The sequence below is a fragment of the Rhinatrema bivittatum genome, chromosome 2, assembly GCF_901001135.1.
Source record: "Rhinatrema bivittatum chromosome 2, aRhiBiv1.1, whole genome shotgun sequence".
NCBI lineage: Eukaryota > Metazoa > Chordata > Amphibia > Gymnophiona > Rhinatrematidae > Rhinatrema > Rhinatrema bivittatum.
In genome coordinates, this window is record NC_042616.1 from 815,568,823 (window position 1) to 815,593,034 (window position 24,212).

The window sequence follows — 24,212 nt, forward strand, 5'->3', positions numbered from 1 at the left end:
AATGTCTTCTGAGGCTATCAAAGAGACCTCCACTTGCCTGCATTCTGGGTAAATGCACCCAGAGTCCTGATGGTATCTGCTTTCCCTTGAGGATATATGCTGAGGTGACTGCCTCTTTGATGCATCTTGCTAATGTGGGCTTGGAGGCTGCTTCCCGTTTTCCCCTTCCATACAAAGAGCTTAGCTATCTTTTGGAAAAGGTTTTTGACCTATAGGTACTTTAATAGTATGTGCCGGACATCCAGTGAGTGAAGCTTCATGTCTCCCTTCCATGTCTTACTACCACTAAAGGCCGGTACCTACCTGGTTTATGTGAAAAAGTGACATTACCTTGGGCAAAAAGGAAGGAACCAGCTGGAAGGTGAACAAATCTGCTGTAAATGTCAGATACGGATCCCTGCAGGATAGGGCTTGTAGCTCTGAGATCCACCTAGCTGAGCAGATGACTACCGAAAGGCCACTTTTACTTTAAAGAGGCATGACTTGGAAGATCGAAGGAAGACCTGTCAGAGCTCTCAGTACCAAGTTAAAATCCTCTTGTGGTACTACTGATCTAAAAGAGGGCTGCTTTGCTCCCTTAAGGAATCGGCCAACATCTGGTTAAGTGACTACCTGCAAACCATTAAATGGGCCTCTGAAGCAGGATATTGCTGTTACCTGCACTTTCAAGAAGCTACACAATAAACCTTTATCCAAACCTATTTGGATGAAGTCCAATATTGACCCAACATCTGCTTTCCAAGGGGACAATGACCATGAGTGATAGAAGTCCTCAAATAAGTGCCATATACAAATGTAGGCTGGTGAGGTAGACACCTTTCATGCCTTCAGCATGGTAGAGATGACTGCAAGGGAATAACCTTTTCTGTGCACCCATGACCTTTCAAAGGCCAGGCCGTAGAAAGAATGGAGATGGATCCCTCCATCAGAATCAGGCCCTGCCAAAGCATCCCACATTCTCCCAGGAGACATAACTGGGACCCCACAAGTAGTCTTATCAAGTCTGCATAGCAAGGCCTTTTTGGCTAGTCTGGGGATAGCAGATTTTTTAGCGATGTAGGATTCTATTCTTTTCAGAACTCTTCCTATCAGGAGCCATGGTGGAAACACGCAGAGCAGTAATCCTTTTGGCCAAGGTACTAGCAGGACACTGGAGCCTGGCTCCTTGCGTCTGCAGAAGAATTTATCTACCTTGGCATTTCACTATGATGCCATTACGTCCACTGGCAGCTGCCCACAACAACTTAATATTTATTTTTTATTTATTTAGATTTATATTCTGCTTTTTGCACTTTTTTCAGTGCTTCAAAGTGGATTACATTCAGGTACCACAGGAATTTCCCTATCCCCAGAGGGCTTACGATCTGTTTGCACCTGAGGTAATGGAGGGTAAAGTGACTTGCCCAAGGTCACAAAGAGCGACAGCAGGACTCGAACCCTGGTTCGTAGCCCACTGCTCTAATCTATATTTAAAATGCTTCTCGGCTGAGTTCCCATTTCCCGGGGTCCAGTCTGATCCTGCTGAGGAAGTCAGTGTGTATGTTCTCAACTCCCACAATGTGATCTCCCGACAGGAGGTCACATATCTTGGCAGCTTTGAACACTAGTACCCTTCTACCAGTGCCACCCTCCCTGCTTCTCCATGTATGCTACTACTGTAGCAATTTTTGAATGTATTCTGATCAGTTTCCTATCATCTTGGGCAGAAAAGTGAGTGGCTCCTGCCTGATGACATATATATGAACATATAAGAACATAAATTGCCATGCTGGGTCAGACCAAAGGTCCATCAAGCCCAGCATACTGTTTCCAACAGAGGCCAAACCAGGTCACAAGAACCTGGCAATTACCCAAACACCAAGAAGATCCCATGCTACTGATGTAATGTGGCTATTCCCTAAGTAAACTTGATTAATAGCAGTTAATGGACTTCTCCTCCAAGAACTTATCCAAACCTTTTTTGAACCCAGCTACACTAACTGCACTAACCACATCCTCTGTCAACAAATTCCAGAGCTTTATTGTGCGTTGAGTGAAAAATAATTTTCTCCGATTAGTCTTAAATGTGCTACTTGCTAACTTCATGGAATGCCCCCTAGTCCTTCTATTATCCAAAAGGGTAAATAACTGATTCACATCTACTCGTTCAAGACCTCTCATGATCTTAAAGACCTCTATCATATCCCACCCCCCCTCAGCCAATTCTTCTCCAAGCTGAACAGCCCTAACCTCTTCAGCCTTTCCTCATAGGGGAGCTGTTCCATCCCCTTTATCATTTTGGTTGCCCTTCTCTGTAGCTTCTCCATCGCAACTATATCTTTTTTGAGATGCGGCGACCAGAACTGTACACAGTATGCAAGGTGCGGTCTCACCATAGAGCGATAGAGGCAGTATGACATTTTCCGTTTTATTAACCATTCCCTTCCTAATAATTCCTAACATTGTTTGCTTTTTTGACTGCTGCAGCACACTGAGCCGAAGATTTTGATCTTTTTTCTGGGTGGCTTAGATCTTTTTCCTGGGTGGTAGCTCCTAATATGGAACCTAACATTGTGTAACTACAGCAAGGGTTATTTTTCCCTATATGCAACACCTTGCACTTGTCCACATTAAATTTCATCTACCATTTGGATGCCCAATCTTCCAGTCTTGCAAGGTCTTCCTGTAATGTATCACAATCCGCTTGTGATTTAACTACTCTGAATAATTTTGTACCGTCCACGAATTTGATCACTTCACTCGTAGTAGTCCTTTTTCAGATCATTTATATATATACAAGCCGTTAAGCCCGTTAAAACGGGCTACATTAACATTTTTTTTTTGGATCATTTCCTTCCCCCTCATTCTCCCTCCCACCCTCCCCCACTCTCTCCCCTCTCCCCTCAGTCACTCCTCTCTCTCCCCCCTCCCTCCTCCCCTCAGTCACTCCCCCCTCCTCCCTCCCTCAGTCACTCCTATCTCCCCCTCCCCCAGTCACTCCCCTCAGTCACTCCTCCCTCTCCCCCCAGTCACTCCTCCCTCCCCCCCTCTCAGTCACTCCTCTCTCCCCCTCCCCCCAGTCACTCCTCCCTCCCCCCTCCCCTCAGTCAGTCACTCCTCTCCCCCCTCCCCCCAGTCACTCCTCTCTCCCCCCTCCCCCCCCCTGAGTCACTCCTCCCTCCCCCCTCCCCCTCAGTCACTCCTCTCTCCCCCCTCCCCTCAGTCACTCCTCTCTCCCCCCTCCCCTCAGTCACTCCTCTCTCCCCCCTCCCTCGTCCCCTCAGTCGATCTCCCCCGAAGACCCGGAGCGGCGGCACCGGCCCGAAGACCCGGAGCGGCGGCCCGAAGACCCGGAGCGGCAGCGGCATGCGCGCGAGGGAGGGACAGACTTCCGTCCCTCCCTCGCGCGCATTGCCGCCGCCGCTCCGGGTCTTTGGGCCGGTGCCGCCGCCGCTCCTGCACGGGTCTTCGGGCCGCCGCTGCCGCTCCCGCCGCTCCGGGTCTTCGGGCCGCCGCTCCTGTCGCTCCGGGCCGCCGTCGCCGCTCCGGGTCTTCGGGCCGCCGCTCCTACAGCGCCATTTTTATTTTTAAGAGGCACACTGTGACCGACGTGCTCGCATGCGCGGTAGAGCTGCTCTCTACTGCGCATTTGCGGCACGTCAGTCAACCTTCGTTTATTAGGTTGATTGAAAAGTACCAGTCCAAGTACAGATCCCAGAGGCACTCCACTGTTTACCCTTTTCCACTGAGAAAATTGACCATTTAATCCTACTCTCTGTTTCCTGTCTTTTAACCAGTTTGTAATCCACGAAAGGACATCGCCTCCTATCCCATGACTTTTTAGTTTTCTTAGAAGCCTCTCATGAGGGACTTTGTCAAATGCCTTCTGAAAATTCAAATACACTACATCTACCGGTTCACCTTTATCCACATGTTTATTAACTCCTTCAAAAAAATGAAGCAGATTTGTTAGGCAAGACTTCCATTGGATAAATCCATGTTGACTGTGTTCCATTAAACCATGACATTCTATATGCTCTACGATTTTGATCTTGAGAATAGTTTCCACTATTTTTCTCTGCACTGAAGTCAGACTCACTGGTCTATAGTTACCCGAATCGCCCCTGGAGCCCTTTTTAAATATTGGAGTTACATTGGCCACCCTCCAGTCTTCAGGTACAATGGATGATTTTAATGATAGGTTACAAATTTTAACTAATAGATTAGAAATTTCATTTTTTAGTTCCTTCAGTACTAGGATGCATACCATTTGGTCCAGGTGATTTGCTACCCTTATCTCTAGCCTGTTTATTGACCAAGTTCCTTCCCTCCTTGTCCACTGGCCCTGGGCCATTTGATGCTGGCAATGTGCAACCCAGTCATACTTGTTGGCGTTTGTGGGTATAATGATCCACTCTGGAGGATCCAGGTCTATTCTCTTTTTCAAGTTAACCGAATCTATCCACCAATTCAAATTTTCTCTTTCTGCCTGTGAAAAAGGGAGGCACCATTCATAGTCCTTCAATTCTGGAATCCACTGGGACAGGAAAGAACACTGTAATGGACACATGTGGACTCTGACTCATGGAACCAGATCTAATGTGGCTGCCATTAGCTTCAAGAGGTGTAGGTAATCCCAGACTTTGGGTGCACATTAGGCCTGAAAGATTTTAACTTGATCTATTACGTTCCCCACTCTTTTTGGAGTGAGAGTGAAGTGGCCTCCTGAGTTGGTTTTAAGCTGTGTTTGATGTAGTTTACTACCCATCCCAAAATCTCCATGAGTTGGACTACCATAATGGTAGTGGTAAATGGTAAATGAACCCACTAGAGAAGGAACTATACTCGACTTAGTGCTCACTAATGGAGATAATGTCTCTGATGACCAGGTGGGCGCCCACCTCAGCACCAGTGATCATCAAACGGTATGGTTTAATATCACTAACAAAATATGGAAAAGAAGCACAAAGACCCGAGTTTTACAGTTCAAAAACACGGACTTTGAAGAAATGGGGAAGTACCTAGAGGAAGAACTAAAAGGCTGGGAGAACGAGAGAGATGTGGATCAGCAGTGGACCAATCTAAAAGGAGCAATTACTCTATATGTTAGAAATGTAAAGAAAAGCAAAAGAAAAATGAAACCTATCTGGTTCTCAAAGGAGGTGGCTGACAAAATTAAGGCTAAAAGAACAGCGTTCAAGAAATATAAAAGATCCCAAAGGGATGAGCACAAAGAACAATATTTGAGTCAACTGAGGGAGACGAAGAAATTGATAAAGTCGGCAAAAAGTCAAGCGGAAGAGAAGATTGCCAAGGAGATAAAGATTGGTAACAAAACATTTTTCAGATACATCAGTGAAAAGAGAAAAGTTCAAAGTGGTATAGTGAAATTGAAAGGTGGAAATGATCAATGCGTGGAGAGTGACAAAGAAATGGCAGAAATATTAAACGAATACTTCAATTCTGTGTTCACTAAAGAAGACCCTGGAGAAGGACCATCTCTACACAACAAGAAACTGGAAGGAAGTGGAATAGAAGAAAACCCTTTTACAGTAGAAAATGTATGGGAAGAGCTAAAGAATCTGAAAGTGGACAAAGCCATGGGGCCTGATGAGATTCATCCAAGGATACTGATGGAGCTCAGAGATGTGCTGGCGGGTCCGCTGTGTGACCTGTTCAATAGATCCCTAGAAACGGGAGTGGTGCCGAGTGATTGGAGAAGAGCGGTAGTGGTCCCGCTTCACAAGAGTGGGAACAGAGAGGAGGCTGGTAACTACAGACCGGTTAGCCTCACTTCGGTGGTGGGAAAAGTAATGGAGTCACTGTTGAAAGAGAGAATAGTGAACTATCTACAGTCCGGAGAATTGCTGGACCAGAGGCAGCATGGATTCACCAGGGGAAGATCCTGTCAGACAAATCTGATTGACTTTTTTGACTGGGTAACCAAGGAATTGGATCGAGGAAGAGCGCTCGATGTCATCTACTTAGATTTCAGCAAAGCTTTTGATACGGTTCCGCACAAGAGACTGGTGAATAAAACGAGAAGCTTAGGAGTGAGTGCCGAGATGGTGACCTGGATTGCAAACTGGTTGACGGACAGAAGACAATGTGTGATGGTAAATGGAACTCTCTCTGAAGAGAGAGCGGTTTTAAGTGGTGTACCACAAGGATCGGTGTTGGGACCGGTCCTGTTCAAAATCTTTGTGAGCGACATTGCGGACGGGATAGAAGGTAAGATTTGTCTTTTTGCGGACGACACTAAGATCTGCAACAGAGTGGACACGCCGGAAGGAGTGGAGAGAATGAGACGGGATTTAAGGAAATTGGAAGAGTGGTCGAAGATATGGCAGCTGAGATTCAATGCCAAGAAGTGCAAAGTCATGCATATGGGGAGTGGAAATCCGAATGAACTGTATTCGATGGGGGGGGGGGGGGGGGGAAGGCTGATGTGCACGGAGCACGAGAGGGACCTAGGGGTTATAGTGTCTAATGATATGAAGTCTGCGAAACAATGCGACAAGAGGATAGCAAAAGCCAGAAGAATGCTGGGCTGCATAGAGAGAGGAATATCGAGTAAGAAAAGGGAAGTGATTATCCCATTGTACAGGTCCTTGGTGAGGCCTCACCTGAGTACTGTGTTCAGTTCCGGAGACCGTATCTACAAAGAGACAGAGACAAGATGGAAGCGGTACAGAGAAGAGCGACCAAAAAGGTGGAGGGTCTTCATCGGATGTCATACGAAGAGAGATTGAAGAATCTAAATATGTACACCCTGGAGGAAAGGAGGAACAGGGGTGATATCATTCAGATACTTGAAAAACTTTAATGATCCAAAGACAACGACAAACCTTTTCAGTCAGAAAAAAATCAGCAGAACCAGAGGTCACGAGCTGAGACTCCAGGGAGGAAGACTAAGAACCAATGTCAGGAAATATTTCTTCACAGAGAGAGTGGTGGATGCCTGGAATGCCCTTCCGGAGGAAGTGGTGAAGTCCAAAACTGTGAAGGACTTCAAAGGGGCGTGGGATAAACACTTTGGATCCATCAGGTCTAGAGGAAGTGTATAAAGAGGAGGCAACAAAACACTGCACGGAGCGGCAGTAGCCACAGAGGCATTCACGGAGCGGGATGCCAGTGGTTGGTGTTCCACCTTCACGGAGCGGAAGGATGGAGGCCTGCCATCTCCATATTTTAAAAAAAAAAAAAAAACCAGGGGTGGGCAAGAGTATGTAAAATTAACAGAGTTCATAAGCTATAGGTATTACCAATTATTAGGCTTATTCAATATTTGTTGATAGATAATGTGGCTTTCAATGCATACTTCACTTTCAATACATATCCAACATAGCTCTTTGCTTCAACAGTAGGGGAGAAGAAAAACTAATACTTCACGCTTATCCAGCATAGCTCTCTGCTACAATGGCAGGGGAGAAGAAAAACAACCAATAAGGGCTGAATAACATAGTCTGGGTAAATAAATAAGTATGTGTGTAGCTTGCTTACTGCGGCGGTTACTACCCCTAACTAATCAAGCTTGATATTTCACTTGGATGCAGCTCCATCACTGCTCTCTACATTAATGGTGGGGGTGAAAGGGAAATAGAACCAAAGGTTACTAGGAGCCAAGAGAAACAGATAAGTATGAGAAAAAAAGAAGTGTGAGGCTTGCTGGGCAGACTGGATGGACCAATTGGTCTTCTTCTGCCATCATTTCTATGTTTCTATGGATGCTTGCTGGTGTTCTTGAAAAGATTTGGCTCTGATAAATCAGTCATCTGGATAAGTGTGAACCAGGATTCTTTGTTTGCGCAACGCAGCAGCTATTACCACCTTGGTAAATATTCTTGGGGCAGTAGAAAGGTCGAAAGGAAAGGTTTGAAATTGAAAGTGTTTGCCTAGCATGCAGAAGCAGAGCAAATTCTGGAATATGAAATTAGGCTTCTGCCAAGTTAAGAGGGGTTAGGAACTCCCCTTTCTTTGACATGATGAGGCACAGTCTGCATACAAAAGTGCAGGACCCTCACATGCTTGTTGACCCACTTGAGATCCAAAACCAAACAAAATGATCCATCCTTTTTTGGAACTATGAAATAGATTGAGTATGCTCCTCTGCCTTGTTCCGAAACTGGAAAAGTGGCCTGTAGGTCCACAGCCTTGCTAGCCTCTCTTTTGTTTGGAGAAAAGCACAGGGAGGCCTTAAAGATCTGTAGTACTGGAGCTAATAAGTCTAGTGCATACCTCTTTGAATGATGTCCAGTACCCTTAGATCTGAGATGATGCAGGTCCATTTTGCATAAAATTGCTGTAGGCAGTCGCCTACAGGAACTATATTGGAAGGGACCCGTTGCATATCATTGGGACAAATGGCCGATCCTGCAACCATGGCAGAATCCCCTTTAGGCTTTCTTGCCCCTTGAAAGGGCTGAGACTTGCACCACCTGAATTGAGGTGCATATCTGTCTACCTTACACCTGCAGTAATCTCTAAAGTGCTGACATATCAGGCCTCATGTAGCTGACCAAGCCTTATTTTCAGGGAGTTGAGGTTTCATTCCTGATATTTTTAACCAGTTTTTCTAATTATTCTCCAAAGAATAAGTCCCCCAAGAAGGGCAGCTTGCTTAAACAGGTTTTAGAAACAGTGTCTGCTGCCCAGTTGTGGAGCCACATCAATATTTTTGATGCTAACCCTGAAGCTACCACCCTGGAAGCCATCCTAATGAGGTCATGTAGGGGGTCTGCCAAAAAGAACACCCCAGACTCTGTCCTTGCTGTGTCCTCTGACTTGGGAATCTGCTGAAACCAGCTCATGCTACATAGCCACCACAAATTGCTGTTTCAACACCATGGCATCGGTTGAAAAGGCTTGCTTTAATACTGTCTCAGTTTTCCTAACCTAGGGATCCATCAACGCTGTCCCGCCCTCTAACGAGATGGACATCTTATGGGTAACTGTGGGCATCAGGGAGTCTAGCCTATGAATCCTCAACAACATATTACTTCCAGGGGTAGGGGATAGATCTTATTCGACAGTCTCCCTCCTTTTAAATCCCTCCCACCCTCCTGAGGGGTGTCCCATTCAGACAATACCATTGTTTTTAGTGTTGAATGCAAGGGAAATCCTTCATGGCCCTCCAGAACCCCTGTAGAATTGGGTCTCTCTTAGGATCCGTGATTCAGAGAGTAATCATTACATTAGCAATTAATGCTGTCAGTTTCTCTGTGAAACAAGTGAACGACTGGAGTCATCCACCTTGACGAAAAATTGCTCTTTCTCCAGTGAGTCTTCTTGCAGGAGGTTATCTGACTCTGACGAAGAGCCTTCTCTGGACTACTGTGCTTTAGCGCTGGTTCTTTATACTCTGGGACATGAGGGGGTCCTGGAAGAGTTGGCACTGGCTCCTTCCTTCTCAGGGTGCTGCATCACACAAAATGCTTGATGCATTAGCAGAATGAAATGGGGTAAGGCGGCCTCAAGGGATTCCACTGTGGTTCTTCCCTGTAGTTCCTGAGGGTCCAATTCCTGTCCTTGTTTTGGTAATGAAGCATCAGAGAGGGGGCCTGAGCAGAAAAAACCCCAGGGGAAGGCATCTGCGTCTGAAGCTTAACATCTGGTGATGCTATTGCTCCTGTTTCCACTGCTGACCCCCCCCCCCCCCCCCCCCCCACCCCACTGAGAACCACCTAGGTCTACAAGGGTCTCTCTAGAGGGAGATTCGGCTGCTACACCCACATGGACCTGCTGTTCCTTGCCCCCATAACATACAGAGCAAAGGATTTGGCTGCTGTGGGGAGTTTCTTGGTGCCACACACCATACACCAACACCGCTATTCATTGCCCAGTATGCTATATTCTGATAATTTCTCCTTTTGTTATTTTTTTCAAGGAAAGGAAACAAAAGAGATATGTGGGGGGAGAGCCCGTGGGCATAAGCAGAATTCATAGGATCTCCCCCAAAGCCCCACCAGCTGACTCTCTTTGGCCAAGATGCAGGCCTATGTTGTGCTGCTGATGTGGAAGCAGCCATGGGAAATTCCTGCCTTCAGTCATGTAGCCTAGCGGAGGCCTGTTCTAGGTGTGACAAAGTGAAAAAGAAAACTGCTACCATGGAGCCCTTTTAGGACATTGCATGAGACATCTTCAACCTGTAGGGCCCATGTGGACCTAAAATACTGTCATGGCCATCCCCAGCAAGCAGTGAAAACACTGTTGATGCTCCCTTCCCCCAGCGAGGCATGCGCCAGTACACTTATTCACCACCTCCAGGGTTTTGGGGAGGTGGCCTGGTACCTTTGCTGTATCTTCTCTGCTAATGTTCTTCTCTTTTATTTTTTGAAATCTTTGAGACCTTAAAGAAGCACAGCTACAAGACAGCCAGTAGCAGAGGAAGGGAAAGAGAAGAACAGAAAAGAAAGGGGGGGGGGGGAACAAGACCCTACCCTGTACACCTCCATGGTTCCACCAACTACAAGAAGGGAACCCCTCTACCAGGGCAGTTCCACCAAACTCCTCAGGGTAATGGGAGAAGTACCGAGGGGGTTTCTCTCTGGGAGCAGGCTACTATTGGGGAAAAAAATCTGCTCATAAGAACTGTTGGCCTGAAACCAATAGACTGAACAAGAAAGTGGTCGAACTAAGACTCTGGGAGCAAGGTAGGAACCTGTCGTTACTGATTCATATCTTGCTGAAGACAAGACTACTGCCAACTGCTTGAAGCAACAAGAGAGAAAAAAAGTGGGTGTAAGCTCTGACCCTAGCAGTTTATGCGGGAATTCCAATAAATAAGGACTGGTCTACAAAGATGATAGGAAATCTCAAATCATGATGTTGGGTAGTCAGTCTGTTTCCTAATATTAAGACACAGGCAATTCTCTAGTGAGAGTAGAATAGGAGGCATAGTTTGGTGAAGGGGGATTTCATTTTACTGTTTAAATGTTTTATTTTTAATGTATTTTATTTTGCTATTTTCTGTCATTTTGTCTGGCCCTGATTTCAGACTTGCCCTAGTTTCCTGGATAAACTCTGAGGCCCTTAAGGAATTCCTATTCCTGGCGTTTGTGGTGAAGAGTAGAGGCATTGTCTTCAGGCGGAGGAATAAGTAAAGCAGAAGGGAGATAAAAATAGAAGTTGTTTGCAGATAAGAACCACTTGGTCTGCCCATTTATGCCTGGCTCAAGGTATGGTCTCTCTTGAGACCTGTAGCGAGGTGATACTGCTTACCTATAGTACCTGAATGTAATCCACGTACCTGAATGTAATCCACTTGGAAGTGTCATAAAAGGCAGAATATAAACAAAAAAAATGTATACCTGATCTTTTTAGCCCAAAAGGGATACCCAGAGTGGCTTATAAAGTTAACTGAGAAAAATTCAAATACATAAAATACAGCTCAATAACTATAGTTAAGAACAGAATAACTCAGCATATGGACAGACATCACTTAATGGGAACAGCCAACATAGATTTAGCAAAGGGAGACCAAGCTTTACTGATCTACTAGAATTCTTCAATATAAACTAGCTACCAATATGCATAATCTAATGAATAACGTCCCCTCCCCCTGGACACAAACAACACAAGTTATATACCCCCAGGAGAACACTACATTCATCACAACAGTTATTCTGTATCCTTTCACCACATCATGCCCGTCTTGTCTGCACTAGAGAACAGGCCTTGTCAATTGCTGGTCCAAAATTGTACAACTCTCTACCCCTCCAACTCCACAATATTAGTAACTCAAAGGAATTCAGCAAAGCCCTGAAAACTCATTTGCTCAACCAAGCATTCAAAGATGTAATTATCAACAGATTCCTGCACTTAATCAGTTAATATGTCCTTCTTTAATAAGCGTCTTTTACTTCTCTATTAAGTCTTATTTGTTTAACTATATACGTATTGATTTTATCATGAATTTTTATGGATGTTTCTTTGTTACCTGCCCCAAACTTTCAGGCCGATACAGTAAAGTCCGCGGGAGAGCGGGCAAACGCCCGATCTCCCGGCCACTCGCCGGTGCGCACGATTCAGTATTTAAAATGGCCCGGTGGTAAAACCAGGTAAAAGGAGGCGCTAGGGACTCTAGCGCGTCCCTAGCACCTTCTTTTTGACAGGAGCGGCAGCTGTCAGTGGGTTTGACAGCCGACGCTCAATTTTGCCGACGCTGGTTCTCGAGCCCGCTGACAGCCACTGGCTCGGAAACTGGACGCTTGCAAAATTGAGCGTCCGGTTTTCGGCCCAACAGCCGCGGGCCGAATTCAATTTTTTTTTTTTTTGTGTAAACTATTTTTACTCTTCGGGACCTCCAACTTAATATCGCTATGATATTAAGTTGGAGGGTTCACAGAAAAGCAGTTTTTGCTGCTTTTCTGTGCACTTTCCCGGTGCTGGGAGAAATTAGCACCTACCTGTGGGTCGGCGCTAATTTCTGAAAGTAAAATGTGCGGCTTGGCTGCACATTTTACTTTCTGTATCCTGTGCGCATACCTAATAGGGCCATCAATATGCATTTGCATGTTGAGGGCTCTATTAGGTGCCGTGGGTTGGACGTGCGTTTTCCTCCCTTTACTGAATGAGAGGTAAGGGAAAACGCGCGACCAAGAGCAGGCTAACAGTGCGCTCCGTCGGAGCACACTGTACTGTATCGGCCATTTTGTAGGGTGTGTGGGATACAAGTGATTTTAAATAAATAAGTATGCGAATAAATATGCGAATAACATCATGTCAGTCATTAGAGTGTAAGGAGATTTTCAGAAGACATTTGGACAAAGTTCCTCATGGCAGACTTCACGAAATTAAAAGGGAAAAATAATCCCAACTACATATGCATGATGCTGGTTTCCATATAAGAAGTTAACACCCAGGCAAAGGATCCTAGAGTTACTGTGGACAACGCAAGCAACAGAATTTCATCCCACTCTTCAAGTACCAATTCCCAATAATGCAGAGTATATTTGAAAATAAGATCACTGTATTCATAGGGACTTTCGTTTTCAGCTATTTTACTTTTGCTGGGAATTTCAGTATTATAACAAAAAATAAATGGAAAAATGACTGTTATAACACACAGGAGAAAATACAGTAGAAATCATTTTTTCCACTAATTTTTATCATTGAAATTCCCAGGAAAAATACAACAAACACTGGAAAATGAAGGCCCCTACATATTCAGGACTAGGATATTCTTGCCATATTCTAGGCACTATGTTATACTCATGGGTCCCAATGTTTCATCTGAAACTTCGTTAATAGTATTTTTTTTTTGTACACAGAAATTAAAAAAATCTGACTTATTTTGAAGGTCACTGAGGAAAATATACTGAAATCCTCAGTTTAGTATGCAGCGCTGGCCAAAAAAGCAAATGGAATATTAGTAATTATTTGGAAAAGAGCAGAAAACAAAACAGGGAATATCATAATGACTCTGTATATCATAATGGGGCCGATTCAATACAGTGAGCTAGCCACTGCACATGGCCTAACACGCATCCATTACCCCCGATCCAATACAGGGATTAGCGTGTCCAAAATGCGCATCCAAATCTCTGTGTAGCTAATAGCACTTATCACATGGAAATCCATGTAGATGAAGCTATTAGCTAATCCCCGCGAGCCAATAAATTTCCACACAGCAACTGTGACCTTGCAACGCAGCAAAATGTACACCAGCTCAGGGCGCATTGAAAGAAAAAAAGAAAAATCCTGCTTTCTGAGATTCCTCCTAATAGTACTGTAGTGAAAGTATGTAGGAGGAACCAATTAAAGCAGCATTTATTTAAAAAAATAATAATTCTTTGAAAAATAAAATTTTGGATGTCCAAAACACACACAAGATGCACAGTCTTGTGTGTGTATATGCTGGTAGCAGGAGAAAACGGACGCTCATAGTTAGAGCATCCATTTTCCCAACTGGTTTGACAGCCGCCTCTCCTGTGGCAGTAAAACCGGTCCGAAAGAGGCGCTAGGGACGCACATTTGTCCCTAGTAGCTCCTTTTTAGCGTGACCCATCATTTTAATATTAGATCGGGAGCCCAGGAGAGATGGCTGGACATGCGTTAGGAAAAAGGCGCTCAACAGTGAGCGCCTGTTTTCTGCACACATTTATTGCATCAGCCCCAATGCCTCTACAGTGTGACCACAGCTTGAGTTTTGTGTACAGTTCTGGTCCCTCATCTCTAGAAAGATATAGCTTAACTAGAAAATACCCAGAAAGGTAAACAAATTATAAAGGCAATGGAAAGGCTCTCTTACGAAGAAAGGCTAAACAGGCTAGTGCTCTTCAGTTTGAAGAAGAGATTATTGAGGGAAATATGATAGAGCAGTGGTTATCGAGCCTGTCCTGGAGGACCCCCAGCCAGTCAGGTTTTCAGAATATCCGCAATGAATATATATACATTTTAAATAAAAAATAAGGGGATCACTAAGGAAGTGATGAGAAAGCAAAACTGCTTACCTTGTAATAGTGTTATCCCAGGACAGCAGGATGTAGTCCTCACATATGGGTGACGTCACTGACGGAGCCCTATTGCGGGAAAACTTTCTGTCAAAGTTTCTAGGAACTTCTGACTGGCACTGTGTGGCCACGGAGCATGCCCAGCATGCCATGATATTCTCTGCCACACAGGTCTCTCTTTAGTCTCGTATGTAGCAATAAGCGTTAGTAAAAATAAAATAATAAAACGTATCAGACCCAACTCCGCGGGGTGGCGGGTGGGTTTTGTGAGGATTACATCCTGCTGTCCTGGGATAACACCTATTACAAGGTAAGCAATTTTGCTTTATCCCAGGACAGGCAGGATGATAGTCCTCACATATGGGTGATTAGCAAGCTACAGGCTGAGTTATTTGGTACTGTAGCAACAGTGAAGTATTGTTGGTGAAAATGAGGCAGCCGAAGATCACAGCAGGTTAGATGTAGGAGTTGGGATTAAACTGGAAACAAGTTCTTTAAGACAGATTGTCCATAGGCTGAATCTTGTCGCCCTTCTTTGTCCAAACAGTAATGAGCTGCAAAGGTGTGAAGAGAACTCCATGTTGCTGCTTTAAATATGTCAAGGATTGGCACTGAACGATAGTGTGCTACTGAGGTTGACATTGCTCTCACTGAATGTGCCTTTACTCGCCCTTGGAGAGGAAGGCCTGCTTTTTCATAGCAGAACTGTATGCAATCTGCTAACCAATTGGATAGGGTATGTTTACCCACTGCTTTACCGGGTTTGTTTGGATCATAAGATACAAAGAGCTGAGTGGATTTTCTATGGACTGCAGTGCGGTCTAAGTAAAATGCTAGCACAAGTTTACAGTCCAAGGTATGTAAGGCCCCTTCTCCTTGGTGAGAATGAGGCCTTGGAAAAAAGGTAAAACTATGGATTGGTTCAAGTGGAATTCCGTAACTACTTTGGGAAGCAATTTTGGATGTGTACGGAGAACCACTCTGTCATGTAGGAATTTTGTATAGGGTGAGTAGGTGACAAGTGCTTGTAACTCACTAACCCTTCTAGCTGATGTAATGGCTATGAGGAAGATAGTCTTCCATGTGAGAAATTTAAGATCACAGGAATTCATGGGTTCGAAAGGAGAACGCATGAGCCTTGTTAAGACCAGATTCAGGTCCCACTCTGTGACTGGCGGCTGAATTGGTCGTTTAAGTTGAGTTAAACCTCTCATAAACCTGCTGACAAGAGGTTGCATGGATATTGGTGCATCTCCCATCTTGTTATGGTAAGCTGAGATTGCCCTTAAATGGACTGACAGATGATGTCTGAAGACCAGAATCTGAAAGATGGCATAAGTAATCTAGCAGAGAAGTTGTAGGGCAGGTGAAAGGATCAATACTCTTTTGCCTGCACCACAAAGTAAATCTTTTCCATTTCGAAAATAGTTTTTTCGTGTTGAAGGTTTACGTTAAGCTATAAGCACTTGAGATACATTAGTTGAAAGATTGAGTGGTTGTAAGATCAAGCTTTCAACATCCATGTTGTCAGGGAAAGGGATTGAAGGTTGGGATGGCACAACTGACCCTGATCCTGAGTTATGAGAGTGGGAGCTACTCCCAGACAAATTGGGTCCCTGACTGAGAGGTCTAGAAGTGTGGGAAACCATACTTGTCGAGGCCAATACGGGGCTATGAGAATCATGGTCCCCCTGTCCTGTTGTAGTTTCACTAGAGTTTTGGTTATGAGCGGTACTGGAGGTTAATCGTATAGAAGGCCTGAGTTCCAAGGGCGAGCAAAGGCGTCCTTGGCTGGCTGGTTCTTCTGTTTGTGTAGAGAACAGAATGTATCCACTTTGTGATTCAGATGTGACGCAGAGATCTATTGTTGGTTGCCCCCAACGCTGAAATATCCTGGTCACTACTGAGAGATCCAGGGACCACTCGTGTGGTTGGAACTGATGACTGAGGCAATCTGCCACTACATTGTGAATGCCTGCCTGATAAGTGGCCTGGAGGAACATTGAATGGTTCAGGGCCCAGCCCCAAATCTGTGCAGCTTCTTGACAAAGGAGATACGAGCCTATACCTCCCTGTTTGTTGATGTACCACATGGCAACTGTGTTGTCCGTTTGGATGAGAACAGTTTTGTGTGAAAGGCAGACCTTGAACGCATGCAGAGCATAACGTATAACTCGAAGTTCCAGAAAATTGATTTGAAATGTTGCTTCGAGTTTTGTCCAAGTACCTTGGGTTTGGAGGTTGTGTATGTGAGCTCCCCAACCCAAGGTGGATGCATCTGTAGTTAAAGTTATCTGTGGAACTGGCTGTTGGAAGGGTAGGCCCTTGCGCAAGTTGTCCTTGTTCACTCACCAAAGAAGAGAGGAACACAGCTGGTGGGTTACTTGAATTGGAGAATACAGTGGTTGAATGGCTTGGATCCATTGTGATCTTAAAGTCCATTGGGTGACTCTCATGGCTAGTCTTGCCATAGGAGTGACAAGAACTGTGGAGGCCATGTGGCCTAGCAAGGTGAGAAACTGATGAGCTGTTGCTTGTTTCGTTGAGTAAATGGAATTTGCCAAAAGGGAAAGTGTCTCTGCCCGATCCTCTGGTAGAAAGGCCTTTGAGAGGATGGTGTTCAATTCTGCTCCTATGAATTGAAGCAGGTGAGATGGAGTGAGATGGGACTTTTGATAATTGATGAGAAAGCCCATGGAGTGAAGTAGAGTAATTGTTTGATTGAGAGAAGCCAGAGCTCCTTGTTGAGATTGACTTCTGATGAGCCAGTCGTCTAAAAAGGGAAATACATGGACACTTTTCTTGTGCAAGTGTGCTGCTATTACTGCCAGACATTTGGTGAATACTCTGGGAGCAGAGGCAAGTCCGAATGGTAGTACTCTGTACTGGAAATGTTGATGCCCCACCATGAAGCGCAGGTACTTGCGATGAGGAGGGAATATTGGAATGTGAGCATAAGCATCTTGAAGATCCAGAGAACAAAGCCAATCTCCTGTTTGAAGAAGTGGAAGCATGGTGCCTAGAGAAACTATCCTGAATTTTTCTTTCTTCAGAAATTTGTTGAGATTTCTGAGGTCTAGGATGGGACGTAGGCCTCCGGTTTTCTTTGGAAATAACGGGAATAGAATCCTCTGCCATGCTGAGTCCGGGGCACTGGCTCTACAGCCCTGGCTTTCAGAAGGATGGATAATTCTACTTGCAATTGGAGTATGTGATTTTCGCTGAGAGAAAGAGGTCTCGGAGGAGAATCTCTTGGAATTGAGAGGAAATTGAGTTGGTAACCTCGAGATATGATTGAAGTACCCATTGGTCTGTTGTTATTTGAACCCAATGGGTGTAAAAGGAGGATACTCAACCTCCTACCGGAAGTTGTGGCTGAGGATTGGAGAGGTGGCTGTGTTCTCTGGGAGTGGACTCAAAAGCCAGCAGCAGGTCCTGTCTGTGGCGTGGGTTGAGGCCTAGCCGCCCTAGGTTGTCTGGGCTGAGGCCTTTGTTGTGGTCTAGAATACCTGGTTCCAGATGCAGGAGGGTAGTACCGTCGTTGCCTATAGAATGTTCTTCTAGTGTCTTTTCTTTGAGGCCTACGAACTGAGTGCGTAGGTGGATCCTGTGGGATCGAGGAAAGCTGTCTCTGGGTTTCCGTATGCTCTTTTAACTGCGTAACTGCATCCTGTACTTTGGATCCAAAGAGGTTATCTCCCAGGCATGGAAGATCTACTAATTTATCCTGGACTTCAGGCCTGAGATCCGAGGCTTTAAGCCATGCCCAACGCCTGGCACTGATCCCCGATGCAGCCACCCTGGAAGCTGTCTCGAAGCCATCATAGGCTGCACGTACTTCATGTTTGCCTGCCTCCAGTCCTTTTTGGATGATGGCTTGGGCTGCTTCTTGATATTGTGATGAAGAGATGGAATAAAATTTTGTATTTGCTTCCATAAATTTCTCTGGTATTGGGTCATGTAAAGTTGATATGAAGATATCCTAGAATTTAATATGGCCCCTTGGTAGACCTTCTGTCCCAGGGAATCTAAAAATCTGTGATCTTTACCTGGGGGATTTGAGGAATGTGGTCTAATCCTCTTGGACTTCTTTTGCACAGACTCTACCACTACTGACTGGTGAGGGAGCTGCGACTTTTGGTAACCAGGAGCAGACTGCACCAAATATGTACTATCCATTCGTTTGTTAACAGCTGGCACGGAGCATGGATGTTCCCAAATGCGATGTTGCAAATCCAGCAGAACATCATGGACTGGTATAGCTACCACTTGTTTTGGAGGGTCTACAAATTGAAGCACCTCCAATGTTTGTGGTCTGGTATCTTGCTCAGTGACTAAAGTGAATGGTATGGTGTCAGCCATTTCCTGTACAAAAGATGTAAATGAAAAATCTTCTGGAGGAGATTTTTTCCTTGGATTTGGTGGGGATGGATCAGACATAAAAGCTTCAGATGAGGTGTCTGATTGCGTGTCACTCCAAGTATCATATGGATCTTGGGGTTGAGGAAAAGTTTTGGAAGTTGCAGGTGGTCGAGGAATCCCTGAAGGTCCTGGTAATGGATCATCTATAAGTGATTCCTCAGGTTGTTCTTCCTGTGGATTTGAGGGAAGAGAATAGAGCAGTCTATGATATTTTTCCATTAACAGCTGATATAGTGCCAATTCTGAACTTCCTGGATCCCCAGGCAAGGTTGGCATCGATGGCGACGGTATCGGAACCGAAGATGGTGTTGTCTTCAGTGATTGCGATGTCATCGGTTTAGGTACCGGCATCGATGTAATTAGTGACATCAGCATCGGAATCGGCAAAGTTGTCGGCATCGGTATGGTGACCGGTGTTGGTGGAATCACCGACATCGACAAAGGTACCGGCATCTGTTCAAGAACTGGTATCAGTGTTGGCACTGGCATCGGTGATGTCACCGGCACAGTCGCCGGAATAGGTGTCTGTTCTTTCAGGGCCTGGATCACCGCTTGTCTTATAAAATTAGACAATTCCTGCCATACAGCTGGTGTGGACAGAGCAGCTGCATGCGGTGGCGGTGTAGGCGTTGGTATTACCTCCACAGATCCCTGTGGAGCTTCAATCGATGATGATGAAGGCCCCGGCGCCGTTTGTATCGGAGTTTCCTGAGGTTTCTGCCGCTTAGCTGTCGGTTCCTCCGGGGAGAGGGTTGATGCTAGAGTCGGTGTGTGTCGGTGTCGATGTTTAGGCCTATGCTCGACCACTGACCTTATTGATGCCGAAGCCAATGGCGATGCTTGATCTCCCGATCCTTCCAGACGACATTTTTTCAGTAAAACTTTCTTTGAAACTCCTGATGGGGACGATTTTGTCGATGTTGAAAGAGAAGGAAGAAGCTGAAGGTGAAAGAGATGTTCCATCTTCTCCTGTCAAAGTTTTCTTCCTTTGGGAGTCATCTCTGCACATTGAGGGCAGGATGAGACATCGTGTTTATCTCCTAAACAGAGAACACACTCAAGGTGTGGATCTGTTATAGACATTGTCCGGTTACATACTGGACATTTTTAAAAACCTGAAGCCATCTTTTCCCGACAGCCGTCGATGAAAAGAGGGGAAAACTTCTGAGAGAGAGTTTTTACTGAAAAGTAAAAACGAGACTATGATTTCTCACCAGCCGGTGGAAATGTGAGAGAAATCCTGTATGGGACAAAAATATTTTGAAAAATCAATGACTTTCTAGTCAGTAAGTCTGTGAGAAAACTCACAGGGCTCCTTGCTCCGCGATGCTTACAGCAGCACGGAAAAATGAAGACTAGAGAGAGACCCCTGTGGCAGAGAATATCTTGGCATGCTAGGCATGCTCAGTGGCCACACAGTGCCAGTCAAAAGTTTCTAGAAACTTTGACAGAAAGTTTTCCCAAAATAGGGCTCCGTCAGTGACATCACCCATATGTGAGGACTAGCATCCTGCTTGTCCTGGGATAATTATAATTCTAAATTAATTGGATGGATGGGCAGACTGGATAGGCCATAAAATCTTTTTCTGCCGTCATATTTCCATAAGAGAGAACATAAGTTGCCATATTGGATCAGACCAAGCATCCTTTTTCCAACAGTGGCCAATCCAATCACAAGATCTACATGCAGTGCCTGAATTGTATGCAAATGTATCTCATACATATTCATTAAAGATATCCTGAAAACCTGACTGGTTGGGTCCTCCAGGACAGGTCTGAGAGCCACTATGATAGGGAATGATTATTTTCCCTTTAAAATAGTACTAGGAACAGGGAACACTCCATAAACTGTTTGCAGATTTAAAACAAATCCAAGAAAGTGTTTTTTGCAGTCAATAAAAACTGAGCTATAGGAAGCCAGAGGATGTGGTCAAGCTGAAAGTACTGCATAGCTAGGTTTATAAAGGGCATGTTTCTACAGAACAGACAGGATGCAGGGCTCAATGATTGATTAATCTGACCCAGCTTGGCACTTCATATGTTTTTATTTTTATTGTGGTTTATAAAATAAATAGATATTGGTTTTTGCCTTCCCTGCCTCCCCAGCCTCTCTCTTCTTTTCTTCCCTTCAGCTGCACCTCCCATCCCAATCTTCCCATCAGGCTCCCTCTAGTCTCATCAGCATGGGCCCTGTTGCATCAGTTCTTCTGCCTAGGCTAGCAGCCACATTGAAATTTAGCAGCCTTGATGACCTAGCATCCTGGATTTTTCAGTCCTGAGGGAGGCTTTCAAGAAAGCTGGGGCAACCTGCATGAAGCGGACATGGTAATAACTCCAATACCAATGAGGACGAGGAGGAATAGAAGTGTGGCTGACAGCCTCATTAGTTTTGGGCACTGTTTGGAATATTAAATAAACCTTGGTGGTAGGACAATAGCAGGGCCTGGGATACTGGATTATGTATGGGGCTTCCAACAGCCAAAAAGGGAGATAAGGCCAGGAGTCACCACACTGTGACAAGTTTATACCTCAGTTCAAAGATATGAAGAGAAAGGAGAACTGGGATTGTTTAATACAGGCATTGTATGCTCACCTAGACATCTGCTCAAAGTGATAAAGCACCAGTAAGAGGAAGGCAACCTGACAGACTGGAAGGGCCGACTGGTCTTTATCTGCCATCATTTACCATGTTAATGTCAGATCTGCCCAGCGACCGTCCTGCAGCCTGTGCTCAGCACACTACTCCTGCCTATCCTCATATATATAATCCGGGCCTCTCCTGCACGGCCCCACCCCCGCGGTACTTCTGCTCATTACCGAAAAAGCTTAGGCCTCGGCTCTGTGGGGGCCTTTCCCCCGCTGACACCTCCGCGGTCCTTCACTCCCACCTCTCCCCACCCTTCGCTGTCCTCTCGTTTCGGGTCTGTGCGCCTGCCCACTCTTACCCTCCCCCTCTCCCATATTTTCTTCTCTCTGCGCCCTTCCCCTCCTCGCCTTCACCCCCGCATCTCCCCTCCCTCCCTCCCGCGTCCGCTTTCACGCTCGCGGTCTTTCTTACCAGAGCTATCGCGGTCGCCATTTCTTCCACTTTCCTTCCCAACTTTCCTCCAGGCCCGCGGCAAATCTCGCGAGATCTCCAAGGCGCAGAGAAAGAAACGGGGGGGGGGGAGCAACAAAAGCTCGCGAAATCGTCTCTCACGCGCTCCAGAGCGTGCTACTGGCCGGCCTCCTCGCGCGCGCATGCGCGAGAGTCACAGCGCCGCGCTTTGTCGTGCAGCGCGAGACAGGCGGCGGGCGGCTGGAATGGGGGTCCCGGAAGTCGCCATCTTGCTGTACCCAGACACAATTCTTTGTTGCTGTATTTGCATCAGCCACGCTGGATACCATTTCTGGTCCACGAGCAGTATGCTCTCTCCCCACCTAGTTTAATTATCAAAGCCCGGGATTGGAGAGCTGGAAGAGAGCACAAGCTACACACCTGGGCGCGTCTCGCAGCCTCATGGTAATAAATGTCCTAAAGTAGCATATGCTGAATTGTACCCTCACAAATATAATTTTAAGAACTGCCATACAGGGTCAGATCAAGGGTCCATGAAACCCAGTATCCTATTTCCAAGAGTAGTCAATCCAGGTCACAAGTACCTGGCATGATCTCAAAGCGTAGATGTAAGATGTTGTCACCCATAGACAGAGTGCCATGGCAGTGCCTCATTTGTAGCTGTGCTAGCACCTGGCCCTGATGCTAACAGACAGGCCAATGCAATAAAGTCGCACGCAAGTTTACACACGGGTGCGAGTTTTGAGTGCAAAGACCAGCACCTGATGCAGTAAGGTGAACACCGCATCCAAAATCTGCACCCTAACATACACGAACCTGATAGTGCCCAATGCATGCAAATTCCATTTAAATGAGGTCATTAACTATTACCACCTAATGCAGGAAAGCACTGGGGACCCAATGCATATTTTGTAATACAAGGACTTTAACGCCAGAGGAGTCAAGGGCTCATGAAAAACATCACAAAATATGGTCCTATGTGTTACAATAAATGTGTCCATAGTATCATCCTATCTCTTGAATTTACAGCTTATGGTGGCGAAAAATAAATAAGTATTGATTTGCTCAAAAAGGGGCAGATCTTCAAACCTGCGCGCGGGTGTAGATTTTATAACATGCGCGCGCTGCCGCGCACATGTTATAAAATCCAAGGTCGGCACATGCAAGGGGGTGCACAATTGTGCAACTTGCATGCGCCGAGCTGCGCAGGCTCCCTCTGTTCCCTCCGCCCTCCCCACCTTCCCCTCTCTTCCCCTATCTAATAAACCCCCCCCCACCACCACCGTTATTGAAGTTACGCCTGCCTCCGGGCAAGCGTAACTTAGGCAGGCCAGCTGCCGGCGCGCCATCCCCCAGCACAGCGGCTGTTCCAGAGGCCTCTGTCACACCCCCAGAATGCCCCCGGGCCAGCGCCCCACCCACGGAACGCCCCTTTTTCGAAGCCCCAGGACATACACGCGTCCCGGGGCTTGCGTGCGCCCCCGAGCCTATGCAAAATAGGCTCGGCGCGCGCAGGGGCAGATCTTCTTGGGTTACGCGCGTAGCCTTTGAAAATCTGCCCCAAATCGCACAATCTTATGACTGCACAATTTAGACACCTGTAGCAATGGGTGCCTGATATAATAAACTGCAGCATTGAAATTGTCATCTCATATCTGCACTGACAGCGCTAAGGTAATTCAGATTCGTTCAAAACATAAATAATATTAAGCAATTTTAATTTATACACTTTGTTTGAGTGAACTTCTTTTGCACACATCTTTTCAAATATTTTTCAGATTTTTGATACTTTGTTAATCATACCTGGTACAATTCTGAATACCGTATCCGTGGCATTGACTGCAATGACTGCGTTAAAGTAATTCATCTTGTACCTAAATAAGATCGCTCATTTCCAGATACCTAAAAACAGGCATGAGCAGAATACTTTGGTTTGCCACCATGCAGGCATTACCTAACTTCTCTCTGTGGCTCTAGAGCATCATTCACTCATATTTATTATTTATTTATTTTTTATTTTAAATTTTAAATGTTTACATTTAAATCTTAGTAGTGAACTTTTATCTCATATTATTTTAAACATAAGTAGATGTTTTTATTTTTATTTTTCAATTTTACAGATTCAAATTATTATAGGACTTTCCTATATTCTATCTGTTTTAACATCTAAAAGTATGTCCATACTGTTGCAGTTGGACACTGCTGGAGAGATAGTGGATCCTTGGGCCGACCTACCTAGGGAGGCAGGGTAGGCCGGGAGGCGGAGCCACAGGCCAGAGGAGTTCACCCAGGAACCAGGG

General features: G+C 45.5%; 1 protein-coding gene across 2 annotated transcripts in view; it reads right to left on the reverse strand.

Moving 5' to 3' along the window:
• PUF60 (poly(U) binding splicing factor 60) overlaps nucleotides 1-22,064 on the reverse strand; it is a 382,808-nt gene extending 360,744 nt beyond the window's left edge. Inside the window, exon 1 of one of the 2 annotated variants that reach the window (XM_029592260.1) lies at nucleotides 21,913-22,064. In XM_029592260.1, coding sequence (XP_029448120.1) covers nucleotides 21,913-21,933 — 21 coding nt within the window. In that variant the 5' untranslated portion in view covers nucleotides 21,934-22,064. The remainder of the gene's footprint in view (nucleotides 1-21,912) is intronic. The other variant, XM_029592261.1, reaches the window with a different exon arrangement.
• Between the last annotated feature and the right edge of the window lie 2,148 nt (nucleotides 22,065-24,212).